Below are 19,116 nucleotides of genomic sequence, written 5' to 3' on the forward strand. Positions count from 1 at the left end.
ATGTGCTACCACAGTGTACCTGTGTTTAATTTTTGGCTTATGAGTCTAGTGTTTGGGAAACTTAATTCAGAAGAAATCTTAAGATCTGGATATGACTTATGTCCTTATTAGTTACTCATTTAAGCAAATTGGGTTGGTTTTTTGTTTACTAGTTTCTGCAACTTTAAAGATGGAAGATAAGTTTTACTTCCTCCTGTAACTAGGATTTTGTAAAGACTTGTGAAATAATGGAATGTATTCTCTTTTAATGTCTAATGTGGGAGGTGTTGATGATGTTAGCCACACTGTGTCCCTGGCTCTGTCCTGAAGCTAGGCTGATTTTTGGCCTTGAGGTGCTCTCACTCCTGTGGGCAAGTAACAAGAAAACTATCACAGAGAAAGTATTGGGAAATCACTTCAAAATTTTACTTGGCTTTGGCTCGCCTGGTAAATGATTAATTAACATGCTTCAGGCACCACTCAGCCTATGACTCCTCCAGTTCACATCTCAACTCACCAGAGTATGTTTTCTGCCCACAGTGTCCTATAGAAATCTTGCTGGCTATGATCTCCAGTGACGGCCTCATTCTTTTTGGTCTTCCTCATTAATCTTTTTGGTCCTCCTTGAAACATTTACCTCACCCAGCTTCTCTCTGTGCTTCTCCCAGCCTCTTGTCTCTCCTTCTCTGTTCTTTTCCTGGCTCTTGTCCCTTTGCTGTCTCCTCGATGTTCGTATCTCTCCGGCTCTGTTCTCCATGCCCTTCTCCTCCTCCATGAATCATTCTTCACACCTATAATCTCAGTCCTTGCGGTTGAAATCGTCACTTTCCCTTCCCTACTCCGGAAGAGAGGAGAAACTGGATTTAGAGTATTTATCTAACTAATCGGCACAACAGTTGCTCAACGTATCATAAAGAATACAGTGAAAGTAAAACTTTAATTTCACTAATACTAACTTATTAGATGATAGAGAAGATAATTCTGTGCCCCATGTTTCAAAAGGAAAATGATTTCCTGCCTTGAGTCATAAAAGCAATAATAGCAACTCAAAAAGTCTCTCTCTCTTGAAAGCCCTCTTCCCAATCTTTTTTGTTTTTTGTCTACCACCCACTAATAAATTTGATATAAACCTTCCAGTATGAATTTCTACTTCATGAACAGTTTTTCGCTTTTCTCCAAGTTTCATTTCTTCACCCTATGTACCATTTATACCATACTGATTTGTTTATGTTGCTTAGTAAAACTAAAGCTCAACTATAGGATGTTTTATGTGCTCAGACTGTAAGACACCTAAAAGGTTACTACATTCCCTTTCCCTCCCTCCCTTTTCCTCCTCCTCCCCCGGCCCGCTCCTCTCTTCTCTCCTAACTTGCTCATTTTTGTCTTTGCTCCTTACAACCTTTGCTCCTAACACCTGGGCTGTACACAGTAGTCTTGTCAGTAAATTCCACTCACTGCATTAAATGAGTTAACACTAATTTAACAAAATTCAGTTTAGATAAATGCTACCAAATATGATATATATGTTTTAGTTCTTCAATTTCCTTGTTTTCTAAGGCGGACTTTTATTCTTCTGGCAAATTAATTGTTGGAATGTGTGACATTCCTCTAAAGTACTAAATTGTTATTCAAGTTTCAAATGATTTCCTGTTTATAACTCCCACTTATGCATCCAACTGCATCCAGTAGTCTAGTGTTATCCTCACTAAAATAATGCCACAGAATTCTCATCAACTGCCTACTAGGACTGGGGAAGAAAAGCTCAGATCATGTGTTGGACCTGGGAATTAAGGAAGCCCAGTCCTCAAAATGGTTAAACTTACCTAATCACCTTTTTTCTTTCCAGAGAAAATTTAGACCATTTTGGCAAAATCCTTGCTGGGTTCATAATAGATTTTCTACAAATTTAGGATTTTATATTTCACAACAAGATGTATTATTTTTTTAATTTTTAAATTTCAATACTGCTGGCACCATTTTGTGGATTTTTAAAAATATTCTAATTCATTCTCAGGCCCAATTTGTTTGAGTTGTGTTTCTTTTTCTTTTCTTTTTTTTTTTTTTTTCCAGTTAAAATTTGTATTGGAGATAAAGGTAAACTGAAATAACTTTGAGTCCATCCTGCTACAGTTTGCTAAGATTAATATTTTCCCTTTATTCTTTTAAGGTAGAGATAGATTATTTCTGGATACATTCTGAATATTTTATCTCAAATATAGATCTTAAATATTCCATACAGAATTCCATGTATAAATCAACTCTGTAGAAGAATCAGTTCAGATATTATTTCTTTGACACCCTATTAAATACACTGCAAAACAATTGCAATATTTACTTTCCAATATTTCCTTGAGGGGGAAAAACACATCATGAAAGCATTTCCAGTTTTTATTTTCCTAAATGTTATGTTGGAAGAATTATTTGATGCCATTGCTTTATATAGCTTATCATGAAACTAAGAAGCAGAAAGTTAGGAAAAATAACTTTAAGTGAAAATTTAGTGCTTTTGCACAATGCTCCCTTATAGCCCTATTATCATTTTCTCATGTTGAGATCATTATTATACATTCACACATTTTAAAGAAATTAATTTCACTTTTTCTCAACTAAATGTAAAAGCAATATCTCACTTTATTATTAACTCTATGAGGCTATAGGGATCATGTCTTGTTTATCATTGTTCTGCAGCACAAACTGCTTCACCTAGTTCTTAGTAAACATCCAATCAAAATTTGTTGAATGCTTGAAGGAATGAAGAATCTAGACTCCTGCTAGCAAAACTGGCATCATGGTTTTTTAAATCTTATTGTTTAATCAAAGACAGTGTAACTTCTTTGCATCACCATCCATTTTTGCCCTTTCCTTCCTGCCTCAGAAGACAGTTCTAACATTAATCAATTTATACGATTCTTTGTTTTCGGTGTACAAACATGCCCACATCTCTCCCACTTTCAAAAACAACACAATCTGTGACCCAAATAGCTACCCCTTTGTCTCTGCCTCTCCTCCTTTCATTGCCAAGCCTCTTGAAAGGGAAGGCTACATTCAACATCTCTTTTTTCTGACTTGTAGTTCACTCCATGCTTCACTTTATAACCTGGATATGGGGGCTTCACTCTGGAATCAGACACTAGGGATTTCAATCTCAGCATTGCCCATCACCAGCTTTGTGACCATAGGTAGGTTCTGCAACCTTTATAACAGGACAGATCTCAGAGGACTCTCATGAAAATTAAATGAGATAATACATTTAAAATGTACTTCCGCATTGCCTGGCACATAGTAAATGGTAGGTATTATTCTTACTGATTGGAAGTGTAATGGGAGTTCAGAGATGAGAAACAATGGTGCAGACTTAAGAAGAATTATTTTGAATTCACATAACCACTCACTCATTCTTCATATTAGGAAATTAGAACCCAGAGAGATTAAGTAGTCACAATTTCGTGGAGGGCATGATATTTGATTTGGATTTTGAGGGATAATAACAATAGTTTATAATTACTGAATGTTTACTGTGGGCTAGAGACCATTCTAAATATTTACATGGAATGTTTTATTGAATCTTCAAAACATTCCTGTGAGGTCGTATTTCGCATTTCGTTAGCTAGAAATATACTGTCCGTCAGGGAGAACTGAGAAAAAGGAATGAATAAAAATCTGGAGGCAGGAAAGACATGCTGATTTTTAAAGATGGTTATGAGACATACCAGCCAGAGTGAAGAGCTTGTCTTAGGCAATAATGAGAAACGATGTTGGACAGAGTTAGGCAAAGTTATGAGGCCTTAACAACCGTACGAAAAAAAAAAAAATTTTTTGGCTTTATCTAATGGGCAAAATAAAGAGCAGATATAAATAAGTGACTTGGGGAAGGGAGGATACCCACGGAATGGGGATTTAGGCACACTGGTTGGGTGGCATGAACTATGAAGCCCTGAAGGGCAGTTTGTCCTTCATATACCCAGGGAACCTCTACCAGCTACTATTAGTTACCACTAGCCACTAAGAGAGTACCTGCAGATTCCTGTTAGGTAGGTGGTTAATAACGGTTTCTTGAAGGAATGAATGAATATAATTATGAATTCCCACTTTCCAGTTGGGAAGTGATGAGAGCTGGCACTATGGTTAAGGCAATGGGAATGGAAATAAGGAGACAAATCCTAGATACAGTTTCAAAGAATAAATAATAAGACTTGGGCACATATTGGACATGAACTAAAATTTAGAACCATACTTCAGGTTTATTATGTATAGCAAACTGCAGTGTTAGAGCAGTTGCATTTCACACATTCTTGGTTGTGTTTTCAGCAGAATTTCTGTATTTGGTGTAAATTGAAATGAAGCACATTTCAGCATGATGATATGAGTAATTATTATTACCATTAAAACTTCTATCTCTTTACTTTCTACTCCTACTCCCTCAACCCAAGAGCTTACCAGTTTTACCACACACCTGGTTTGTTTTTGGAGTCTTCTACTGAACTCTGGCCAAATAAACCTCACCTTCACACACTTGGCAGTTGCCTTCTCTCACTGGTTTGTTCATACAGTTGCTTTCTCCCATGAATACCTTTTCTTCTACCAGTTCATTGCCATTACCAACTGGAATATTAGTCATCTTTCAGAACCAAATCACATGCTATCTTTATCTTCTCCATGATGTCTGATCAGCCCAGGTGAAACTGACTTTTCCTTCTGAACTCCCATAGCAATGCACTTCACCATACTGCCTAGTACTCATCATTTGGTTTACTGGGTATCCCCTTATCAGAATCTTACTTGTATTCCCTACATTTAAGCCTGAACCTTTATTTCTGCACTCCTGGCCCTTAGGAGAGAGGAAACTGAATTGAGTATGAAGCTTGAGACTCCAGTCTTTGGGTCCTTGAAAACCCAGTAGGACCTGGGAGTCAGAAATCCAGGTCATTGAGCTGGATGGAGAGTTGCTGCAAAAAGAAAACGTCACTTAGCAGGCATATTATCTGCGAAAAGGCAAGCTTAATTTGTAAGCATATCTCTGAACCTGCCATGGAGGATGATTCTAGAATTTCTAGAGAACAAGGAACTGATTTGTACAGTATCCATAAGGGATGTAGAAAATGTTATCCATAAGCTGTTATTTTCATGAAGTTTAAAAATACATATATTTGTTTCCGTGGTGGTTCATTCATAACTTAAGATCCTATTTTGTTCTATAAAGTCTGTAAAGACTTTGTGCTATGAAGTCTTCTATAAAATCAATGGATTTCTACTTGTGGGATTTTCAGAAATCTAATATTGTAGGTTGCAGAGGACTACTAGGCTAATATTGAACCAGAACTCTTAAACTTGGCTAAATAGGTGTCTATTTCACAGTGTGGTTGGCAATTCTTGAGGCTCCCAGAATATGATATGGGCTCTCGTGGCTAATTCTTTGCACATGCTGCTTCTCTTGCCTAATATACTTCTCTTCATTTTTTTTTTTTTGTTTTGTTTTTTTTTGGCAAGGTTAACTCATACTTATCCTACACAATTTTGACTCAGATATCATCTCCTCCAAAAAAACCTTCCCTGAATGCTTTCATTAGAGCCACTGCCTATGGATTGGGTGCCACTCCTGCCTGTTCCCACAATAGCCTGTGCTTTCATTATAACACTTACTTCAGGTGTGGCAGTTTTCATCTACAGGTCCGTCTGCTCGAGCTCTGAGATCTGCCAGTGATAAGTCATCAGCAGCATACTTAGAAGGCCACGAGGGCTCATAAATGTTTGCTCATTGAATAAATGCACAGTATTAGTATAGAAAATGTGGATGAAAGTCCCTCTGCCTCCCAGAGGTAAGTTGTCAGTATGAGAATTTTAGGGTAATTTTTGAGAACTGGAGTCTGTGTGTTCCTTTTCTTCTCCCCACCTGGTAGAGTGTAGCTAAACCAGCCTGGAAGATAGCAGTTTCCTATGTGCCTTAAGCAAGTTAACAGTTCCCATCCAACCCAGTATTTAAGAATTGTGATTATTTTTACTGTGTAGCCCCAGGGAGAAAAGCAGACTTATAAAACATTTTTCTATCTCAGTGAACGTTTGAAATTTTGCTGCCAAACCTACTAAACCCACCCTAACAGTCTTTCTGGTTTTTGTTTAATATGCCACCGGAAGGAGCTCTCTGGATACCTAGTTTCATGTATAATATAAACCAAAAATTAATATATCAGTTCTTCCCCTTTTTCTCTGTTTTAATTTGGCAGGAGCACTACAGGCTTTATATGATTCAATCTTATAAAGTTTTTCAGAGAACAAATGATAAGTGTGAACCCATGACTATGTCATAGAAGCAGCTTTTTCCTTCAGTGCAAACAAAATCATGAGCTACATATAATGAATTGGCTGTGCAATCCTGAAGTAGGTCGTTTAAAATTTTTTTTTCCCTTAAGGTCACAGTGCCCGATAAGAATTCCTTTTGCTTCAATTACAATAAAAGTGTGAATATGGGTACATAAAATGCAAGATTAAAAAAAGACCTATTTTGGAGCGGAGAAGGATGCGTACCGTTTATACTGAGTTCAGTGGATGGGAACTGACCAAAGATTTGCTGCGGAGCCTGTCAAATATTATAATCCAGAATTTCATTAGACGAAAAATAATCGCTGGTAAAAGTTCACCCAAAGTATTATTTTGCCCCTAATTTCGTTTGCATTTTTGTTTTAAAGACCTAAAAAGCCGCGATAACTAAGACATGCATTCACCCACTGAATTTGCCATCGGTGCGCAGCGCCGTCTGGAGCGCCCCTCCTAACCCCCACCGAGGGCGGCTTTGGCCCCCCAGAGTCGCCCCCGCCCCTTGCGCTGGCCGCTGGCGGGGGTGACAGGTGCCGAGCCCGCCCACCCCCCGAGTAATAGCACCACCCCGCAATTCTCCCGCCGTTGCCTTTCGCTAAGCCGGCTTGCGGCTGGGTAGTTTGCCTGCACCTCTGCCTGTCAGAAAACGGCGCGGGGAGGGAGCGAGCGTGAGAATGTGAGCGTGTGCGCTATAAGGAGGAACAGGAGGATCGAGGCGTCGGCTCCCGGCGTCCGAGCGCCCAGTCTGCCCCGTCCCGCCCGTCCGCCTCCAGGCCTGCGGAGGGTGGGGGCCGCGAGCAGCGAGGCCGGCGGGCGCCGGGGTTGGCGGGACGCGCGCTCCGTGCCGGCGCCCGGCCTCGAGCCCGCGCTCCCCCCCCCCCCCCCCGCGTGCCCGCGCCGCTGCGCGATGCAGTGTGGGGAATGGCTGGGGTTGGCTGAAGAGCGCACAGTGGAGTTTTAATGTCCGCCATGTTGGCCATGGCGTATTGAAGAGAGCGAGCGAGAGAGGAGCGGAGCGGCACAGCCTCCCACCCTCCCGGCTGGTGTTAGTGCCCGGACGGCGGGCTCTGCGCTCCGCCCCTCAAGTCCCCGGCAGCGGTAGGCGAGTGGGGACCGAACCCCCGGTTCTCCATGATCCCGCTGGCCGGGGCCGTTTCCCCAGAGCGGAGAGGTATCTGCTGCGCCTGAGATGAGTAAACTGTCGTTTCGGGCGCGGGCGCTAGACGCCTCGAAGCCGCTGCCGGTTTTCCGCTGTGAGGATCTGCCCGACCTGCACGAATACGCCTCGATAAACCGGGCCGTGCCGCAGATGCCCACCGGAATGGAGAAGGAAGAGGAGTCGGTACGTGTTAACTCCCCTGTCCGACCCAGCGCCAGGCCCCGCTCCCTCTGCTGCCTGCGGCGGCGGCGGAGCAGCATACCCACACAAAATGGCCGCCATCTTCTCTTCGCCGCCGACCCTCAGTCGCCGGCCGGGCCTTTACCCCGCCTCCCCCGGCCTCGACCCCCGGCCGCCGCGGCCCGGCGGGGCCCCCTCTAAGGCCACCCGCCGACCCCGGCCACTTGTACCCGGGTCCCGCGGAGTTCGGGAGCCCGAAAGGCACAAAGGGGTCACGTGACGAAGCTGCCGGCAGCCATTTTGTGGTCTTAGTTCTTGGGTTGGGCCTTGTGCATCCGGAGAGGGGAACGGGCTTGGGTGGCGGTGGGGGTGCGGCGAGCCGGGAGCCGCGGAGGACCCGCCTGCAGCCCTCCCGGCAGGCCGCTGGGTGGCGTTCTAGGGCCACCTCGGCCTTCGCGCGCTGCGGGCGCTGGGGAGCGCAGGTTCCGTGCACAGTGGGGGAATTTCGCTTCCCGATGGCCTGGAAAGGTGGCTGGGCTCTGTGCGGCCCCCACGGGGAGCCTCACTGGGGCATGTAATGTTGACAGCAGGTCTGTGAGGCTTGTATTCCTTTTACCCCCTGCAACAGAGTGTTGAGAGTACTGCGTGTTTGCTCGGATGACTTTTATAGAAGATAAGATTCATTTTCTGTATCTTTGGGACTTTTGCATTCATTCCTCCCCAATTCTAATTAGTCGGAGGGTAATAAACTACTGTCTATCCCTGACTTTTTCTTTGATCTTTGAGACTATGTTGCAGACTTATTTTGGAGTACGTAGCTTTTCTAAAGCCTGTAACTTTATTAATAGCTTTTTTTTTTTTTTAAGTGTAAGTCTGCCTTCTTTCTGGTTTCTCAACATAGGGGAAGAAACGACCCAATTTAAGAAGATGTTTTATAGATCTAGATTTCGAAAGAGGGTCCTTACTTATCGATAACCGAACTAAAGTTAAGTGAGTTCATTTTACAGAAATCTTCACATTCAGATGTTTTATATCGGGTGGGTTTCAGTATTTAACTATTTACAGCAAATAGACATTTTATCATAGCTATGGCTTTACCTTGTTGTGGAAACTGGGTTGAGACACAAGGATAATAGAATCTTCCTCTCATTTTCCCCAGATTCTTGACAGTATAGCTTGATGACTTCTAATCTTAAGGAATTGCATACTTTGGTTTTCAGGTACAGCCATTTAAACAGGGTGCAGCGTATTGACAGTTCAAGGAAATCAAGGAGTCGCAAGATTTGTGTGCTGCAATTTTGTTGTGGAAAATTGTACTGTAATACTTCTATTTGGTACTGTAAGAATTTTAAATGTAGAAATTATGCTCTGTAATGTTGATTTTGAAAATAAAGCTCTTCAAATTGTTTGGGTTATTTAACCTTTTAAAGTAAAATGGTTCTGACAGTTGAATGTTATTTTTGAGAGTAGTGTTTTAAGTCTAACTTTACAGATAAGCTAAGTGATAAGTGCATGTAGTAGTTGAGATTGTCTGGTGTAGCACTGACTTTCAGCACTTATCAGACAGAACCTCTCAATTTATTTTACTTGTGTCAACTTTAGAGTAGATTGGTGCCATTTATTTTTTAATAAGTGATTTGTTTTTAAAAATTAAAGTGCTTGTGACTGCAGAATCTTGTCTTTTGGTTTTATTTTTGTTTCTAAGTTTTACAGATCATACTTTCAAGTTGGGGTGTTGGTGTTATACTGCCTTGGAATTTAATTTGTAGTTCTTGTTTTGCAGCCAGGGAAGGTGGGGAGATGCTTTATAAAAGCAAGGTAGCACTACAGTACGTGTTAGACATTTAGTTAAGTCTTGCTTCTGAGTATTTTGGACAGTCTCGAGCTACAACCTGAACTCCGAGCTGAACTCAACTAAAGTATCAATGTTTGTTAAACTTTATAGATAATTTTGTTCACGGAAATAATTTTGACGTCTTATAGTGCAATGGATATCATTAGTAACATGTGCAGTCTCTCTGAGGAGCGTGAGGGATTTTTATTTTCCTTTAAGCTACCTTTTTCCATCATCTGTTTAGAATTTGTTTCAATTTACATCCAGCCAAAACTATGATCAGTGAAGCATAGACATCAAGAATAGATACTGAATTTAATAAAAGGATGTAAGCACTACCAAGTAAATTGCTGCGGTACAGTCCTGGTTCATGTTGTCAGTAGTAGTAGGCCATATAAGTCACAATATTGAAAATAGCATGCTACACAATATTGAAAATGTAGGCTAAACATAGAAATAATTGAATTCTGAGTTAACTTTAGAAAAACAAAAATATTTTGATAATTTGTTGAAGCATGATGTACTTGTAAAGGTGAATGGTTAAAACAAACTTTTGCCTTGGACATTGAGGGTCTAGCTAAAAAAAGTATAATGGTATGTTGATCATTAAAGATGGGGCAGATTTAGATGACAGTTTTGTATATACCCCCTGATTAAGAAAGCATTTCATGATCAAAATGTATCTGCAGTATTGTCATGTGAACTGTCTGGTAATTGTTACCATATTTTGTTTCTGTGGTGAAGGACAGACAAATTCTAGGTCTTACCACTGAGAAAATAAAACTTATTAATGTACTCCTATTTAACCAATTTTAATAATATAAGCTGAACACAATTGGGCATGCCTCTTAATTTTTAAGAAACAATTTTAAGTAGAAATCCTCCCCCCACCCCCGTGACTTTACTCAATTTTAGAATTTAGTTGTTATTTATTAGTGTAGTTGGATTGAAAAATAATTCCAAATTGTAATAAATTGAAGAACTTGACTGAGTCTTAGATGTTTAGGGATTAAATGTTTGAATTGGTACACTGTCATACATTGTAGCTTGCTAAGTCAAAAAACAACATTTGATGAGGTCTTGGAGTTGATGAATTACAGAAGTAATTTTTTTTTTTTTTCAACGTTTATTTATTTTTGGGACAGAGAGAGACAGAGCATGAACAGGGGAGGGGCAGAGAGAGGGAGACATAGAATCGGAAACAGGCTCCAGGCTCTGAGCCATCAGCCCAGAGCCTGACGCGGGGCTCGAACTCACGGACCGCGAGATCGTGACCTGGCTGAAGTCGGACACTTAACCGACTGCGCCACCCAGGCGCCCCTACAGAAGTAATTTTCAAATAGGAAGTCAATAGACTGTCAGTTCTAAAATGAGATAAATGAGTCCCTTTGGGTTTAAAAAAGAAAAATTTGGATAAGTTGAGAGGGCAGATGTTTGTGCCATTATAATATTTTAACATTTTTGTTAAGATTATAATCTTAAATTTGAGATCTTAACTTTGAAGTTAGGAATGTTGAAATACTAAGTCTAGTGCCACGGCTTCTCTTTTAATTGAAGGGATAACTTTGCAAGATGTTGGTACTATTGGTGTGTTTTTAATAAAATTGATTTATGTTGGTTAGAATTGGAGCTTTACATTAAAGTATAATTCTGCTAGGAAAGACATTCTGAAAACATTGGTTTTAAAGTGATAATTAATAAATTGGAACTACCTGGTTCCTATAGTGTAACTTTTTCATTGGGATGTCCAGGGTGTTGTGGCTCTATTGTGAGTGGAGAGTTAACCTTTCTACTCCTATTACCTAGTCTGATTTGGGTAGAATAGGTGATGTAATTGATACTACCCTACACAGCTATCTTTGAGACTGTTGAAGTAGGGTCTAGCCATTATAATCCAGCACCTTGTTTTAATTGGGTTCTATCTGGACAAAATGGTCTCATACACCTGCCTTTCTCTCCTCGTAGAACTACCATCCATTATTAGGTCCTGTATATAATGTTATTAGATCCAAGTTAAGGACTAGTTATAAAGTGGATGGGTTTTTTGTTTGTTTTTAATTAGGGATAAATTGGAAATATGTATATATCTCTGAAATGAGGAAAAATAAGTGTTACATTTTCAAAAATTGATAAAAGTCTAGTTTTTGTACTTTAAATGATCAATTTAAATGTTTTCTCATTTTTTGAAATAAACCAAAAATCTTTTTTTTCCCTTTAAAATTTTATGAACTAAGATTTTTTTAGTCCTTGTATTTGGAGCTGTAAAATTAGATTTCTTCCTTCTTTCTTGGAAGTGAAGAAAAATATGTGAAATCTCAGTTACAGTAGAAGCAAAGTTTAATTTTTACAAATAGTTTGAATTAGAAAGGACTCGAGAATTTTTTTTTGCATTAAGTAGCCAATAACTAGTCTATTTAAAATCAAAGATAATTGAGAAGCAATAGTAAAATTTAGTGTCCAATTTCTACTTGAAGATATTTTTATAATTTATTTTTTTAGGTAAGCTATATGGCCAGCATGGGGCTTGAACTCATGAACCTAAGATCAAGACCCACATGCTCTACTGCCTGAGCCAATCAGCCCCCCCCCCCCAACCAAGATATTTTTGAGAAATTTCTAAGTTCTAAGGACTGCATGGAAATTATTCTGGAAGTAGTGAATTCCCATGATATGCATATAAAATTTTGTGATGGTATATTTTTCTAGGGGAAAAGTTCATATTTGTCCATCAGTTTCTCAAAGCATTGGTAACAAATTGGAGCAGAAAGCTCAAGATTAAGGGCTACTAACTCTCCTAGAAATTTCAAGTGAAGTCATTTTGGTTTTATTAGTATGACAATTCTATAGACTTATTAGAAGAAGGATAATTCTATCCTTAGCTATAGGCAACTCAGGAAGAGACGACTCTTTTCCACCCCCCCCCCCTTTCTTTCTTAATTGGCTTAAGGAAGAGACTACTCTTAACTACAAAAGGAACCTCTTGAAAACTGTGGTTCCTAGGTGCCTAAAGAGCTCTTGTTTCAGTGTACTACCTGATATTTAAAATTTTGGATTAATACCATTTGAACTTAGAGTTCATTTTCTTATAAAACAATGGTAATGAAAACTGACAGGCTTACGTATTTACCATGTTTTGTAGAGGCTTTGTGATCTGTAATGGAGTTTGTGCTGAACTACCATTTCTTTCTTTTAATCAACAGTACTTAATTAAAAATACTGTCTAAATGTAAGGTAGCTAAATTTTGTAAACGAGGAATAATCTGTACTCACAGGTTCATGAATTTGTGGCTAGATTTAAGTATTAAACCCACAGTCCTAAAAACTAGGTTTTAGTTTTATATTTTGCATACTACTACATCACGGTAGTAAAAACAGATGAAAGATAGAAAGATTTGGAATCTACTATATATGATTCAGTTTTCCTAAAAAGTTAAGGGTATTTCTTATCAGCAGTTGGTTAAACAGCAGTTTTAAAGCAAAAGCTAGCATTTAAATGTATATTTATTTGATAGAGAGCACATGTGCATGCTCATGCTTTTGAGCAGGGGAGGGGCAGAGAGAATTTCTAGCAGGCTTGACATTGCCCTGCGCAGAGCCTGATGCAGGGCTCCTACTGACCATGAGATCATGACTTGAGCCAAGATCTCAGTTGGCTTAACCAACTGAGCCACCCAGGCACCCCCAAAAGATAGCATTTTAAAAGTAACAGTAATACCATGGGATGAAGACATAGTTTGTAATTCTGCTTCTTAAAATAACCAGCAAGGAAAAGAGAATTTTATATTGTAATTTGGGAGTGAAATGAGTTGTGAGCTTCTAAGTGCAAAGTGGTATGAAAATATGAAATACAAAGACAGGAGTAGAGTATGTCTTTTACTTTTTAAAGTAAATTTTTGAACCCTCAAAGTGTGATTTACATTAGTGTTTTGTAAATTTTTTGTAAGAATATATCAATTTATTGGGAAATCGATGAGAAATGATTCAAACATTTTAAATAAGTTGCTAGAACTACTTTCAATGAGTTGCTTGAAGCTTTGTCGTCTGCAACACATTTGTAAATTTTGGCAGGTCTTGATCAAGTTTATGTAACTTAAAGCCTGCGATTATAGGGAACGATTTTGAGTTATTGAGTGTTTCAAACATAGTGGATACCCAACTTTATACCTTTAAATATATATGAAGTGAATTTCATCCACTAACCCCAGTGTAGTAGGTAGATGAAAAACAAAAACATGTAGTTAAATCTATTATGACCCATTATTTGAGTTGTAGCTTTGATGAATGGGGATATAATCAGTTCTTTGAAAGGTTTGGGTCAGCTTCTGTTAATGCATGGTGACAAGTTTGCTGAATTTTGTTAACAGATTATTAAAGCAGATCATTTTGGTTGAATTCACTTCAATATAGAGTTCTGGCTGAAATGACATGGCCTTAGAGTGAATCCAGGGGTAAAGATAATGTGAGATTTAAAACATCCCATCAATGATTTAATAGTTTCAATTTTTTTTATATATTGGGATGAATTATTTTCAGTATTTTAGAACCACAAGTAGCAGTTGTATATTCTCTGAGAAAATGTATTTTGACTTTTGTGGCTTACTTACATTTACACAATCCCTTGTATTTGGGATTATCCCATATGAATGTGTTAGATATGTTCTTTGTCCTTGTAGCATTGTATGTAGTTGCAAAAAGTGTGTCTTTAAATTTGGGTAATAATTTGAGAAAGACAATTTTATTTTTATATTTTTAAAAATATTTATCTTTGAGAGAGAGAGAGAGGGAGACACAGAATCTGAAATAGGCTCCAGGCTCTGAGCTGTCAGCACAGAGCCCGACGCAGGGCTCGAACCAACGAACCATGACATCATGACCTGAGCCGAAGTCAGCCACTTAACCAAGCTGCCCAGGTGCCCCAGGAAAACCAATTTTAGACTCAAGGCCTCGTGCAGCTTCCGACAGTTGAGTGTATGCACACCTGCTTCCACTCACCCAGGTTTTCTTAACTGCAAAGTGAAGTAAGGCTATAGTAATTTCCTGTTGTAATGAGTATATTATGGTCTGTTTCCAGAAGTATTTTATGTGTTTACAGAATAGTCATTCAATCTTGAATTAGTTAATAATTTCATTTGCATATTATATAAACATAATTTACATGGAAATAAAGGTAGTCTGGGTGCAGGGATAATTGGTTCCAGTTTAGTCCAGAAAGACTCACAAGTTCTAAAGGATTTAAACATAAACGGGTGCTGTAGTCACAAAGCTTTTATTGTTATGAGAATTTGAAATTAGAGCCAGAATTGTGTAGTTGTGGTTGCAAATTTGTGTTTCACCTGTAAGAGTCTAAAGGGAAACAATATAAATATGGCTGTTTTGAAGTCTGAAACAAGAATTTGATCATTATTCTAATAGATAGGTGGAGATATTTGAGATGAGGTATGTTGTACAGACTGAGAAAATGTAGATTAGCCCATTTTCAATCACTTTTGTGGCAAATACTTGTGCATTTGCTTTGAGGCAAGGATTGTTATAGTTCCCGTGGTTACAACACTGAACAAACAGGGTTCCTTTTTTCATGGATCTTACATTCTAGAATATAGGCTGTATTAGGGCAGGAATTTTTGTCTTGCTTTATTTCACTGATGTGTTTTCAGCACCCAAAAGAGTGCCTGGCATGTAGTAAGTGTTCAATATTTGCTTCATTGAATGAATTCTGTAATGGGGAAACACAAAAAGGGCAAATGAAAGTAAAAACTATAACTCTTATTTGGCAGTGGAACAAGTTAATTTCAGATGGAAGGAGGAAGATAGAGTTTTCTTGGCATAGATGGTCAAGGAACGTTGGATCTGAACCTGGAATGGTGGGAATGAGCCAACCCTTTGAAAATCTGGGTGAAGAACATTCCAGGCAGAGAGACCCACAGATGCAGAGAATATGAGGTAGGAATAGAAGGCAAATATGACTAGGGCAAAATGAAAAAAGGTCCTCTGACTGAGGACCCAACGATAATCAGGAGTCTATATCTGGTAAGGTATTATAGGCTACTACAAGGAGTTTGGATTGTTCAGAAATGAAGTAAGCCATTAGAGAATTTCAGGCAAAGGAGTGCCATGATCTGAAGTCATGTTTTTCAAGATTATTCTTGCTATCATATGGGAGAATGAGGCATATTGAGCAAGAATGAGAGTTGGTGACTTTAACTAGGGTGGTGGTAGTGGAGATAAAGAGAAATGGATGGATTTGAGGTATATTTTGAAGGTAGAACCAGCAGAAGTTGCTGGTGGATCTGAATGTATTAGATGGAGAGAAAGAATCAAGGATTAACTCTTGATTTTTACCTTGAGCACCTGGATGGTAGGGTGATTAGGCCACTTACTGAAATAGGGACAGAGAAGGGAGGATACAGAAAGAATGGATGTGTTTGAAGTGCCTCTTGTCCATATTTAACTGGATATGTAAGAGTGTAGTGAATTAGAACAGTCTGCACTGGAAGTGTATGTAATATTTTAAAGTCATGGGTTGGTGCTATAAATTGGCAAGTCTTTGGGAGATGGCTTTTAAAGCTGTGCCTTGTGGCTCAGCTAAAGGAGGAGCTATTAAAGAAGTAGGAAGAAAATTATCAAAGTGTTTCAAGAAAGGAAATTGGTTAACTGTGTCCACTGAGAAGATGAGTAGGGGAAAGTGATTGTTTAATTTGATTACATGTGTGCCATTGGCCTATTTTGGTGGAGTAAGTAGGAAGGAAAGCCCAGTGAGGAATAGAAGAAATAATGAGAGATAAAAGAATCATGGCAGTTGTAGACGATGCTTTGCAATAGTTCTGCTATGAAAAGGAACAGAAAAAACAGGACAGTGGCTGAAGTAGGCTGGGAGATCAACAAATGATTTCTTTTAAAAATGAGTTACGTTGGGTGTAAATGTAATTAATTTAAAAAATAAAATGAGTTACAAAGTTTCAGCAGACACAAAGGGAAGGTAGGAAATAAATGAGGGAAGCAAAGCTAGTCCTCAGTTTCCCCATCTCTACCCACCTAGTTTCCAGGCTTCGAGCATATGTGGAGGAGATCCCAAATAGACCCTGACTGACAGCCTCCTTGAGTTGGAAGAGAGAAAATTCAGAGTTTGGGGAAGCTGAAGTGGCTTCAGGTCAGGGTATCAGACACGCACAGAGAGCTCCAGAGATTCCCTTGAGGGTGCCTGAAAACTGATCTGAGCCTGTCTGAGGAAACTTTGAAGGCTGAGGCAAAAGCAACTGTAAAGAAGTAGGAGGGACAGTCCTGGGAGCTCACACAGGACTAGGAATGTGTTGTGTTCTCACTAGCCAGAGTGGAAAGACATCCTAATAACATGGGGCATCAGGTAAGATTTCTCAGAAGAGTTATTTCCTTAGTTTTAGGGCCAAATTAGCTCTAAAGACTGTTCAGGATACAGCCTAACAGAGATTAAACACTATTCTCAAAAGGATCAGACTAATTACAGGTAACTTAACTGTGTCCCAGAATAATGCTGAAAAATATTCAAAAGAATACTAAAAGATCCTACAACATAAAACTTAGTGTTTAGCATCCAATAAAAAAATTACCAGGTATGCAAAGAAGCTGGAACATACAACTAACGACTAAGGAAAAAATACGGAAGACACAGAAGTAACCCAGGTAATAGAATTAGTAGACCAAAATGTTAAAAGAGTCATTATAAATAGTAGACTTAGTGTAATAGTTGGAATGATGTTGTTAAAAAGGATAAAATAATCCTATCCCCTCTTCCACTGGGGACTTTGTTCCTAAAAACTATTTCCTTAAAACTGTCTCTCCTGGATCAATTTCATAGAGGGGGTTGGTCGCTAATTAGAGCAGAAATACTTCTTCCTCTTTAAAAGTAAGAAAAAAGGCAGATGTGAGAAAAAAACTCAGTTCAGTTGTTAGAATTGACAGTGGGAGAATGAGGTAATTTATTCTATGATTCTATTTTCTCTGTGAAGTATGAGGTGAGGTCATCACCTCAGAGGGGGGTGGGACCTTAAGACAGATGAAGGTATGTGTGGGAAAGCTGACTTACTAGAGAAATGTGGTATGATTGATGGATGAGCGGAGGGCTCAATATTTGTGATCATTTAAAGTGAGACCTGTCAGCTCACTTCAGCAGTTGAATGCAAGCATTAAAATTGAGTTCAAGCACCAAGTAGGTATATGATAGGGGTTTTGGGGCGTTAATGTTTGCCCAACAAGTACAAAGGAAGAAGAGAGGGATGAGAAGATTAGTGAGGTAGATTGTCATGATAGACCATGGAATCTAAACTGGGTGAGCAGGGAAAGGAGATATCAAGAAGCTGATGAATAGTGGAGAAGTGGTAGGAATCATTGGCATAAAAGGTTTTGTGGGAGGCAACTGCTGGAATAGGTGAAACTAAATCATGAGGGTGGTGGTTAAAAAGTGAGACGCTTGATTTTGGATGTCAGAGGTGGCACAGTTACTAGTGAAGGCAAGAGCTAGAATATAATCACAGGAATGGTGGCTAAGGTGGAACACAGAAAAAGATCAATGTGGGTGAGAAGGTCATGATGGCAGAAGTGTAGTTAGTAGTAGTTGAGAACAAGACTGGAAGCTCTGTGACTCGACCAAGAGAGTGTGTATGACAGCTTTGGGGAGAATGATGTTCTGAATTTCTGAGGGGGTTATGATTTTTGAAAGGAGAACAAAGAAATGGTATGGGATTGGTGGTGGAAAGCAAGGAGAATGAATACTTAACCCACCTCTAAGTAAGTTGGACATGGGAAAATAAATAGCTTCTTCTTAAAAGGGCTATAGGGAGCACTATTTCAGGAAGACACCGTCAGGGCAAGAAGTTGAGGGAACAATGAAAGAAATTTGAGACTTTTATGAAGAGGATATCTCTATTCTAGATAACTGAGTGGAAGAGTTTGGGAAAACAAGGAAGTGTGGAAGATTGGGTCACATTAGGTGATGGTGAGGTCAGAGTGATGATAAGAGCCAGGGAAATGCTATTAAGTTTTGGACTCTGTTGGCAAAGAAGTTTATCCAGCCAACTTCAGATGCACAAACGGTTCAGGATACCTTCCTAGTAGATACTCTGATCTATATGAGCCATTCCTGCAGCTACATATGGTGTGATAGCCTGAAGGATGTGCATCCCCACTAGGTAGAAACTGGCTGCTTGAGGAACTCCAAGGAATATCTATCACTCCTGCTGCAGTTATATACAGGCATACCTCAAAGATACTGTGGGTTCAGTTCCAGGTCTTGCATAACGTGAATACTGGAACAAGGCGAATCAAGTGAATTTTTTGGTTTCCCAGTGCATTTAAAGTTAGGTTTACACTATACTGGAGTCTATTTTTAAAAATTTTTTTTTCAACATTTATTTATTTTTGGGAAAGAGAGAGACAGAGCATGAACGGGGGAGGGGCAGAGAGAGAGGGAGACACAGAATCGGAAACAGGCTCCAGGCTCTGAGCCATCAGCCCAGAGCCTGACGCGGGGCTCGAACTCATGGACCACGAGATTGTGACCTGGCTGAAGTCGGACACTTAACCGACTGCGCCACCCAGGCGCCCCAATACTGGAGTCTATTAAGTGTGTAATAAGATGTCAAAAAAAAAGTATATACCTTAATTAAAAAATACCTTATTG

At 39.4% G+C, this 19,116-nt stretch overlaps 1 protein-coding gene across 4 annotated transcripts in view; it reads left to right on the forward strand.

The window, feature by feature from the left end:
- Positions 1 to 19,116, forward strand: part of EPC1 (enhancer of polycomb 1) — a 107,121-nt gene that overhangs the window by 29,853 nt on the left and 58,152 nt on the right. The window contains exon 1 of one of the 4 annotated variants that reach the window (XM_025930357.2): positions 6,877 to 7,633. The exons of 2 other annotated variants lie outside the window; for them this stretch is intronic. In XM_025930357.2, coding sequence (XP_025786142.1) covers positions 7,481 to 7,633 — 153 coding nt within the window. In that variant the 5' untranslated portion in view covers positions 6,877 to 7,480. Of the gene's footprint in view, positions 1 to 6,876; positions 7,634 to 19,116 lie in introns of those variants that run through there. One more of the 4 variants, XM_025930358.2, reaches the window with a different exon arrangement.

Source organism: Puma concolor, chromosome B4 (assembly GCF_028749965.1).
Source record: "Puma concolor isolate L17-30 chromosome B4, mPumCon1.1.hap2, whole genome shotgun sequence".
NCBI lineage: Eukaryota > Metazoa > Chordata > Mammalia > Carnivora > Felidae > Puma > Puma concolor.